At 38.1% G+C, this 11,189-nt stretch overlaps 1 protein-coding gene across 4 annotated transcripts in view; it reads left to right on the forward strand.

Annotated features, from left to right (window-relative positions):
- Window positions 1–11,189, forward strand: part of LOC144955865 (aminopeptidase N-like) — an 87,998-nt gene continuing 76,809 nt past the window's right edge. Inside the window, exons 1-2 of one of the 4 annotated variants that reach the window (XM_078886089.1) lie at window positions 1–56; window positions 5,695–6,318. In XM_078886089.1, the coding sequence (XP_078742215.1) occupies window positions 6,015–6,318 (304 nt within the window). In that variant the 5' untranslated portion in view covers window positions 1–56; window positions 5,695–6,014. Of the gene's footprint in view, window positions 57–272; window positions 483–5,058; window positions 5,237–5,694; window positions 6,319–11,189 lie in introns of those variants that run through there. The other 3 variants (XM_078886086.1, XM_078886087.1, XM_078886090.1) reach the window with 3 other exon arrangements.

Here is an 11,189-nt window from a genome sequence, read left to right on the forward strand (position 1 = left end):
ATTGAAAAGATTTGCAGGGATAGAAACAGCACCATGCAAATTTACTTTACAAGGATGTAAGTATTTCTTTAAATTTTTTTCGTTCTTTTATATTTACAAATAGAGCATAGAGCAGCACCTAGTACATTGCTTCGAGCCCGAATAATGCTTTCAGGCAATCTGTGTCAACAAATCTCTGTAACGGGGCGAAAATAGTTATGAAATGTTTATTCTCGTATCTGTTGGAGGCGTTAATCATCATCACTAGACATGCTGCTGGGAGTGATATCTTTATTCCTCTCTTGTAACACGCCTAACCGGCAGGACACGTTTTTGTTTACATGTGTCTTTCTATTCGATTTTACTTTAAATTCTTACGCTCCAATGTGGATTTTTATATGGTTAATCTTGTGATTGTGTTGTGTTTAATTATCTGAAATCAATTTTAATATCAAACGAACTATTTCTGTGATATTCTCATTTTTTAAAAAATGGATTTTAAGGTAAAGCCTGATTTTTACCAATCTTTTTCTTCTACACATTACGAGAGATTTTTATTCACCACTTTATTTTTAACATCGGTGTTTTATTATCAACGCCGTCAACAACCAACGTGTCTTGTTGACGGCATTGAGTCAAATTCACACCAACGGGGTGGAACAAGAAAACAAAGGGCGATACCAGTGTTCACTGGCCACAGACCACATCGCCCCCACCATTACAAACCATCACGACCCCCTAACACATACACAACAATTGATTTTAAACCACGATTATTGCCATTGTCGTTATCGTCGTCGTTATCGTCAGCACCACCACCATCGTCATCGCTGTCATCTTCCATATCGTTGCCACCACGACCACCATCACCATCGTCGTTATCATCAGCATCACCACCCCCATCCAATCTTATTACTTTACGGCAACAGCGGCGGCGACAACAACAACAACAAAGGAGTACAGATGACGAAAACAATTTGAAATGTGCTCTCCTGAATGCCCGCTCTGTGCGAAATAAAGCTGTGTTAATAAATGATTTTATCGTCGAAAACAAATTGGATTTATTCTTTATTACAGAGACTTGGCTAACATCTTCTGACACTATAACCATAAACGAGGTAATCCCCAGCGGCTATTCATATCATCAAGAAAACAGAGACCAAAGACGTGGAGGTGGTTTGATGTGTGTTTTTAGAGACCATTGAATATTATCAAACGAGAAAAACAAAACTACGACTCATTCGAATGCATCGAAATTCACTTTAGTCATAATAACAGACATTTTAACGTCGTAACCATTTACAGACCACCACCATCAACTAAAAACAAGAGCACTAATAAAACTTTTCTAAAAGAATTTGAAGACTTTCTCCACGCAAAAAACACCGAGAATGGAGAAATTATTATTCTAGGTGATTTTAATTTTCATCCCGAGATTTCGGACAACTTCACCAAACTTCTAGAAATATTCGATCTCAAACAAAATGTCAAAGGACCAACTCACGAGGGTGGACACACCCACGATCTCGTTATCACACGGTCTATCGATACTTCCACTCGTGAGATCAGGATCGGAAGCCCAGACATTTCAGACCACCACCCAGTATTTTTTAAGATCAATGTCCCTGTCCCAATTCCAAATCGGCGTACAGTCCGCTATAGAAAAACGAAAAACATAAACCACACCAAATTACTGGACCAAATTCGGGAGTTGGACATAAATAATAACGTTATGAATACACACAGTGTCACAGAGAAATTAGATCTCCTCTATACATCACTCAATAATTGTCTGGAAAATCATGCGACCCTCAAGTCCAGAACGATCGTCCTAAGACCAAATTCCAAATGGTTTACTGCTGAAATCCGAAAGGCCAAACATGACAGACGTCATAAGGAAGGTATTTGGCGTAAGTCTGGACTTGAAATTCACTAGCAAATTTATTAAAAAAGCCAAAAATTATACCAATCAATTAATAGTCAGTACCAAGCGGCAATATGTGAAGGACACTCTGATAAAAAGCAAACTTGACTCGAAAACGCTTTATAATACTGTCAAAGAAATGATCACACCATCGAATGCAAATAATTTACCTACAAATACATCTCCAAAAGAACTCTGTGACAAATTCAACACCTTTTTCATTGAGAAAATTTCCAACATCCGACAGGAACTAGACAACGACAGCCCCACAAATCTACATCCCAGCACGACATCACGAGTTGAAACAACAAGCATGACTTCACCATGAACACAACAACAATGACAAGGCACGTGACATCGCCTGGAAGATCAACATCAACGGAAGAGACACTACAGGAGGACACAACACTTACCTGCACGACACGACAACTAAATCTATGAACACCCGTTATAAAATGTTAACGTCGTTTGAACCCGTAACAATAGAGGAAGTTAAAAATATTTTGTCAGATAAGCCTAATAAATCATGCCCGCTAGATAAAACACCAACTTGGCTCATAAAATCATGTTCAAAGTATCTTGCTCCAGCAATTGCATCTATTGTAAATGAAAGTCTAACGTTGCCCGATTTTCCAAACATGCTGAAATATGCCCTGGTTAGACCCCTGAAGAAAAAAGCAAATCTCGACTGCAATGAGTTTCGACCTGTGTCAAATTTAAATTTCATTTCAAAATGAATCAAAAAAGTCGTTGCTGCTCGTATTATTAACCATCTAGAGACGAATGCCTTAAATGTTAACTTTCAATCTGCCTACAAAGCCTCCCATAGCACGGAAACGGCATTACTTAAAGTTTTTAATGATATTGTAAATGATATCGATAATAAAAGTGCTGCGATGCTTGTTTTACTAGATTTAAGTGCGGCATTCGACACTATCGATCAAAATTTACTTTTGACTAGATTACGTGATCAATTTTATATCAGTGGCACAGCTTTGGGCCGGTTAAAGGAATATTTGTTTGAAAGAACTCAGTCAGTAATTATAGAAAACCATGTATCAACTCCATCCATATTAACGTGTGGAGTGCCTCAGGGGTCTATTCTCGGCCCCCTCCTTTTTACAATGTATACTGCTCCCCTTTCTCATATGTTATCCACTTTCCCCATTGATTTTCATTTTTATGCTGATGACACTCAGCTGTATACAAAACCCAATAATGATTCAGAGCTGTCATCAGTATCTGTTATGGAAAATTGCATTGCTAACATAAAGGATTGGATGAAACTAAACAAACTTAAATTGAATGATGACAAGACGGAAATGATAATTTTTGGAAATAGGTATCAACTCTCAAAAATATCCACAAATGAGATACTAGTGGGCGAAAATGCTATTAAACCTAGTTCTTGTGTGAGAAATCTTGGGGTGTATTTAGATCAAGGGTTATCCATGGAAGATCATGTTAAAAAAATATGCCAATGTTGTAACTATCACATGAGAAACATTGGAAGAATCAGACATTATATTGATGAAGACATTACAAAGATGCTTGTTAATTCGTTTATTACTAGCAGATTAGATTATTGCAATTCCCTTCTCAATGGCTGTCAAAGTAGATTAATTCATCAACTACAAAAAATTCAAAATAAAGCGGCTAGACTTATTAAATTAACGAAAAAAAGAGATCATACAACACCAGTTCTCCAGGAATTGCACTGGCTTCCTATGAAGTAAAGGATAGAATTTAAAATATTGTGCTATGTTTTTAGATGTCTGGATGGATTGGCACCTGAATATTTGCAAGAACTGATTAAAAAATATGAACCCACTCGAAATTTAAGATCATCTCAGTCCCAACTTCTAAAAGTTACCACCACAAAATCCACTTTCGGTGACAAAGCCTTTTCATTCATAGCTCCACGCCTATGGAACGCACTTAGTCCTCGGACAAAGTCCTGTGAAAATTTATCATCTTTCAGGAAATGTCTGAAGACTGAGTTGTTCCGCGGGGCTTATTTTTCATAAAATAGTTGTTGCTTTGATTCTGTTTTTTTTTTTTGTATGCATGCTTATTATGTATCATGTAGTGTCGTGATTTTTAATTTTGTTGTTTTTAAACATTTTTATTTTTATTTTTATTATGTAAAGCGCCGCAGAGCACGATTAACGTGGATGTTTAGGCGCTATATAAATTCATTATTTACTTACTCATTTACTATTTACTTACTTACATTCCCCATATCCCAATCATTACTAGCCACACGCCTTTTCAATTGAATTCAATAGTCTGATGTCCCGTCGGCCAGCAACGAGCAGCTTGGCTCTAAACAAATAAAATCGGTACTTTTTATTCGTCATGCTGGCTATAACTTTTTCACATGTCATGTGATCAGAATGTATACAAGTCAAAACATGATCAGATTTATAATGTTTTTCTCCTCTGGGTACACGTTTATGCTCGTCGGAGAAGTATTCCATAAGGGCGTCCGCTATTGTTCCGATAATTTAGAACCAGTTAATAACTTGCAATACGTCTTGTCATGGCGAGGGAAGTGACGTCACGACTGTTGAAGCGTATTTAAAAGCCAACCATTCTCCGTGAAAACCCCCTATGCAATGCGTATCAATGAAGCCTAAAGACAGACACTCAAAGTTGCCGGTCTTTAGCAGCCGACGCCTTGCTTCAGCCAAGGTCAACTGTATGTTGGGTGTTCAAAGTTGGAAGACCAGCAACGCCTAGTCACCTTTAACGATTTCGAAACAACACCGAGCATTGTAAACAGTTTTTCCCCTTTTATTTGGCTACTAATATGCACACGGACAGCGTGGCTCAGTGGTACGGTCTTTGCTTCGTACCCGAATGGTACCGAGTTCAATCCCCCGCCGATGCTCTGTGTGGCCTTGAGCAAGTCACCCCCCCCCCTAGCTTACTTTGCGGCGCTGCTCTGCAGCTGACGCCTGGGTTATTCCAGTCTTCCCTTGGAATAGACCCCAAAGACAAATTTCCCCAATGGGAATGAATAAAGAGAATGTTATTTTGTTATTTTTAAATGTTTCTGTTTCAATTTTTACTTCAAGGTTATCATGAACAAATTCTTTGGGCCATTTATTTACAAGTATCTCTCAAAAGGCGTCTGCATAGATTCAGTATATGCTTTGCGAGTATGACACGCATATCAATAAATAGTTTGACGACAATGATGTAGCGGGTTGGTTAGCTTAAATAATATACTAAGCCGGGAACCGTTAGTGTTTGGCGAATTAATTTTTCAGGCCACGTCTTTTTTATGCTTTCTTTTGTGATGCCCTTTCTAGATAATTTACCTGTAAGGTAAATATTCTTTCTAGGAGATAGAATTACCAATCGTTACCTTATTCCGATTTTTACCTCATCATTTTTTTTCTCTATTTTATTCTATAATGGGATTCGGTTGAGGCCAAAGAGTTCAGAAATTGTTTTTGGTAGTTCATGTTATTTATATTCATTCTTTTATTTTCTTATTCGTGGAATAGGTTTGTATCAGTATCATCATCATCATCATCATCATCATCATCATCATCATCATCATCATCATCACATCATCATCATCATCACCATCATGATAACAATTATTAACATCATCAACATCATCATAATCATTAACATTACCATCATCATTGTTAAAAGGTTGTGACCATTTTCTTTGTTTAGATCCAGGCTGCTCGCCGTTGCTGGTCGATGTGACACCAGAGTAGTGAATGAAATTATTGTATTAAAAATTTTGCTTTGTCTTTTTTTGTCTTCAACAGATTTGAACCACAGCACGAGAGCAGTTGTTGTATTATGGGAGACAATTGAGACGAGATCAGTTGTTGTATTATGGGCGACAATTGAGACGAGAGCAGTTGTTGTATTATGGGCGACAATTGAGACGAGAGCAGTTGTTGTATTATGGGCGACAATTGAGAACGGTCTCAGGTTTTCATCTACAAACTTGATTGTCAAGACTTTAGTTCTCATTTTATAAAAAAAGAAATCGAAACATTCAAATTTCGCCGAAAACACAAAACCGACGATACTGAATCTTTCCCAGTACGAAATACTATAAGTACCAACTTTCTTCGGAGCCATGCCCTCTGAGAATTTCGAATTCTCTGATATCAGAGACCAAACATACAACAGCGAAACAAAACTGACTGGAATGGATAATCGGAAGAACGGCAGTGGTTGCTACATCAGCACCGCTGTCGGATTATTTTTGATTGTTCTTGGAATTCTCCTGGCACTAGCCGTGGGTCTCATCGTCTACTTCGCAGTGGATGGTAGAGACTTGATATGCCAATGTGGCAACAGCGCCTCTGGGAGTGTTACGGACGCTGCCGCCATCAAAGACAAGTGTAAGGATCTGGCAGGGTCTGGCGATGCTGAAGTGTGTAAGTTGTTTTTATTATTTTTAGTAATGCTACTGATTAAATTTAGAACAATTTGAGCTTGCACTCTTCGATCCAGTGGGAATCAAAACAGCTTAATTGATCGACCAGCCGTTTCTCAAGCAAAGATCCTGACTTGACTCGGGTGTGATCGGGTAGTTGGGTCTGATAGATCTAGCGGAAAGTACTTCCGATAGACTAGTGTCCTATCCAAATGGTATCTTGCAAGATAATTTCTGGCTCCATGGACGTAATGGCTTTAAGGACTACTTTTCTTTGGTCCAATTCCATGCAGTAGAATGGAAGTATCTATTTTGGTTGGTCCAGTCTTCTTCTTCTTGTTCTTCTCCTTCTTCTTCTTCTTCTTCTTCTTCTTCTTCTTCTTCTTCTTCTTCTTATTATTATTATTATTATTATTATTATTATTATTATTATTATTATTATTATTATTATTATTATTTTTATTATTTTTATTATTATCATTATTATCATCATCATCATCATCATCATCATCATCATCATCATCATCATCATCCTCCTCCTCCTCGTCCTCCTCCTCCTCCTCCTCCTCCTCCTCCTCCTTCTTCTTCTTCTTCTTCTTCTTCTTCTTCTTCTTCTTCTTCTTCTTCTTTCAGCTTATCCCTCAGTTTACAGGGTTGTCGTAATGAATGCCACATCTCCATGAATCTCGGTTAAGAGCATTATCTTCCTCTAGGCCCAGTTCTTTCACTTCATCCTGTACCTTATCCCACCATCTAGTCTTTGGGCGTCCCTTTTTCCTCTCTCCAGCTATTTGTAAGTCCAATACTTTCCTTCCCGCGCACTCCCTGTCTCGTCTCTTTACATGTCCGAACCATTTCAATCTAACTTCTCTCATCTTTGTTGATACATTCTTCACTTCAGTCACCCTTCAAATTCGTTCATTTCTCACTTTATCTTTTCTTGTCCAGTCAAGTGACCATCTCAAAATCCTCATTTCTGCCACCTCAACTTCTTTTTCTTGTTTCTTTGCCATTGACCGCGGTAAACATCACTTGTTCTTACTCCATGACGAGACACCGTTCTGCTGAACTAAAACCCTGTCGATGTCAACAGGAATCTGACGTACTCTACCCCCCCCCCCCCCCCCCCCCCTTTGTGACGGCGATCCTTCTGATTTTGATTTTAATTTACTTGAGGAGAACTCACAAACTTTGCTGGCAAATAAAGGCTTTTTACGTGCGGGCAATTATTTATTTTCATAATTATATTATAGTGGCAATTAAGATAGATCGAAACGAACCTTTTGAGCCCTTAAGTCAAAATCAGTCCAAAAATATAAAATCTGCTGGGACGCGTGCGCTAATTCGTCTGACAAACTCCCCCCCCCCCTCCCCGAAACTTGAAAATATAAATGTAAAACACATTATTTCAGTCAATTGCAAATTTGTGCGGCTATGTGGTTTAATGGTATGACACTCGCTTTCGGATCGGAAGGTCTCGGGTTCGAGCCTCGCTCGGCGCATAGTTGACTCCTTGGAAAAGACTCTTTACTCACATTCTCTCACCATACTCATGTGTAAAATTAGTACCTGGCCTTTAACAGCTTTGTCTTTGTCCGAAAAAAAATATAATATTGCCTTACAGGCGTCATGTCTTGTCCTAAATGTTAAATGTTGCTGTTAGAGGGACCCTTTGTAAAGCGCTTTGAGCACGTTTAGTTGATATTGCACTATATAAAAGCTCAATGTTTTAATATAAAAGCTAAAAAAAAACAACAACAAAAAAAAACAACAACAAAAAAAACAACAACAACATGGAGTGTGTGTTGACACGGCAAAATAAATTTTGAAAATAGAAGGCTTAATTCGCGCAAGCACTTATTTATTTTAATTACTATACTTTTGTGGGAATTAAGTTAGATAATGACAGTAACAGGAAATGAAATGAGGAGAAAATTATCGGCAATAGAGCATAAAAAACGTTCGCCGCGATGGGGAGTTGATCTCAGGACCCATTTTTACTGCACTTCGTCGAGTTAAACCGAGACGAATTTTTGAGCCATCAACTTCAAAATCGGCAAAGTAATAACGTCTGCAGTTATAATATGCGAAAGGATGCCATTTTAAATAAATAAATAAATAAATAAATAAATAAATAAATATATAAATAATAACGTCCCTTTATTAATCTCCAAGGGGAAATTTGTCTCTATGGTCTATTCCAAGGGAAGACTGGAATAACCAGGCGTCAGCCGCAGTACAGCGCCGCAAAATGAGGTAGGGTGAGGGGACTTGCTCAAGGCCACACAAACACAACAAGGCAGGTAGTCGAACTCGGTACCTTTTGGGTACGAAGCAAAGCCCCCGACCGCTGAGTCACGCTCCCCCCCCCCCCCCCCCTTAGTAGATTTTATTTTATTTCAGTTTGACCTAAATTGGCACAGGAGTAATAATTTTTTTTTCCTAATTAATGAAATTCTAGGCCTTGGTCTAAAGGTTTCAAACTGGAGTCACCAGGTAACCCAAGGTTGTATTTATAGATAGAATGCGCTTGGCCAAGGAGTTCACAACATTGCCATCCGGAAGTATAACGGACTAACACACAAACTCTGTGTAATCATGAACTTTTATAGTCTGGTTAATACAGTTTAGTGAGAACAACTCACAAACGCGGATGGCAAAAACAATAACAAAGGCCTGAGTGACGTCATCTGCATACTATCTATAGATAATATAAAATCATTTTTGTTATTCTAGTGCAGAAGACCAAATATTTAAGGGAGAAATAAGGGCTATCATGAAGAGGCACTCAGTAGTCTAAATTATTAAACTACTGTATTGTGGACATCAACATAGATCGAGATGAATCTTTTTAACCATGGACGATCAAAATCAGTCCGGTGATACAGTGTGTAGGTGCGTGCAAATAAAGCTGGCAACAGGGCGGCCAGATGGCGATTCGCAACATCAAATAACCAATCATTCTGCCCGATTAGATGTTGTAAATAACCGTTTGAGTTTTTTGGGGTTTTTTTTTAATTGTAAGCTTTTCGCCACGACATCATAAGATATCGTCGCCTCGGCCTTCCACGAAGGATAACTCATCAAACAAGATGTCTGATGTCAACAGGAATCACCCATGTTGTCCGAGTGAGCAAATTGGGGGTTAATCTTGCCCAAAGAAACAGAAACAAAAGTGCCTGAAGTGGGGCTCGAACCCGGGACCTTACGGGTCACAGTGCAATACTTTAACCACTTGGCCACTTAAAAGGGTGATATCATTGCAAATTAATCCTATATCGATATTTCAAAAATAATTAAATCAATTTTAGATTTGCCAGTTATTTTGTGCTCGTTGACCATGACTGGTCCCTCTTTGATGCAATCCAGTGCCCATACTCCCGGTCAGGGTCAAGGTCACTTTAAGCGGCCGTTGTTTACCATGTTAGCCTTTTATTTGCACCACAAACAATTGGATTCAGTAGTCTGATGTCACGCCGCCCGGCAACGGCGGCCATCTTGGTTCTAAACAAACAAAAAATCATTACTTTTTATTCTTCATGCTGGCTAGAACTTTTCATATGTCTTGTGATCAGAATGTGTAAAAGTCATAACATGATCAAATTTAAGTTTTTTTCCCCTCTGGATACGCTGTTATGCTCGCCGGAGAAATATTTCATACGGGCGTCCGCCATTGTTCCGATAGTTTAGAGCCAGTGTTACTAAGTTACCGTGCGTCATTAGGAAGGAAGTGGCGTTATGACTGTTGAATCCTATTCATCTATTATTTTACGGACTTTCGCTGTTTATTTCAGTCATTGAATTAATCAAAATTTAACATATCGACAGCAATGTCATGAATTTTAGTCACATCATCTCCTTTCAAGATTTTAAAAATTAAACTTTAAAAACATTTCTCACAAAAACGATATAAAATAATATAGTCTTGTAATTTCTTAACACTTGATAACGTAGGTTTTCTACAAAAAAGCTTATGGATACAATAACAGGCGTGGTATTTGTTTGAAGATTGTGTAAATTATAACCATACTTCTTTACATTTCTATGAAACTATTCTGTATGCGGCTATGTGGTCTAGTGATATGACACTCGCTTTCGGATTAGAAGGTCCTGGGTTCGAGCCTCGCACTCGGCGCATAGTTGAGTCCTTGGAAAAGGCTCTTTACTCACATTCTCTCACCGTACTCAGGTGTAAAATAAGTACCTGGCCGTTAACAGCGTTGTCTTTGTCCGAAATATTGTAATATCGCCTAACAGGCGTTATGTCCCGTCCTACATGTTAAATGTTGCTGTTGACCAGGGACCCCTTGTAAAGCGCTTTGAGCACGTTTAGTGGATATTGCGCTATATAAGAGCTCAATTTTTTCTTATTCTGCCTTTGTTTTTAAAGAACACAGTATGTGGCATTTGGTTATTAATACACTGCGTTATTTTTAAATCATGACAGTTCTGTTGTGCTTCCAATTCTTAGTTTAAATACTTCAAAGTGTTTCAAGCATTGAATATCTTGAATACATTTGGACAAGTTATGAATCCATAATTTAGTAATAGAATTAGCTATTCTATAGCACATGGGACGCTTATAGCAATGTATTCTGAACATATTTAGACAAATTTGAATGATAATCCCTTTATTGATATAATGTGGAGGTGAACAAATAAGGAGTCGGAAGATCTTTTTGATAATAGGGTAGGGCGTTTCAGTTCGGACGCCATATTCATCGCCTATTTTAACCACCTAGACCAAAATCGTCACATTTGTTACGACACAATATACATTTTTTCTTATTCAGATTTATTTTGTATACACAAAAGTTGAAGAATGATCTCTGTTTGATTAATAAGAACATACTGTTGTTTTGTTCAAAGCGT

The sequence above is a fragment of the Berghia stephanieae genome, chromosome 10 (genome assembly GCF_034508935.2).
Source record: "Berghia stephanieae isolate SIO BIC M18660-M18661 chromosome 10, UCSD_Bste_1.3, whole genome shotgun sequence".
NCBI classification, from domain to species: domain Eukaryota; kingdom Metazoa; phylum Mollusca; class Gastropoda; order Nudibranchia; family Aeolidiidae; genus Berghia; species Berghia stephanieae.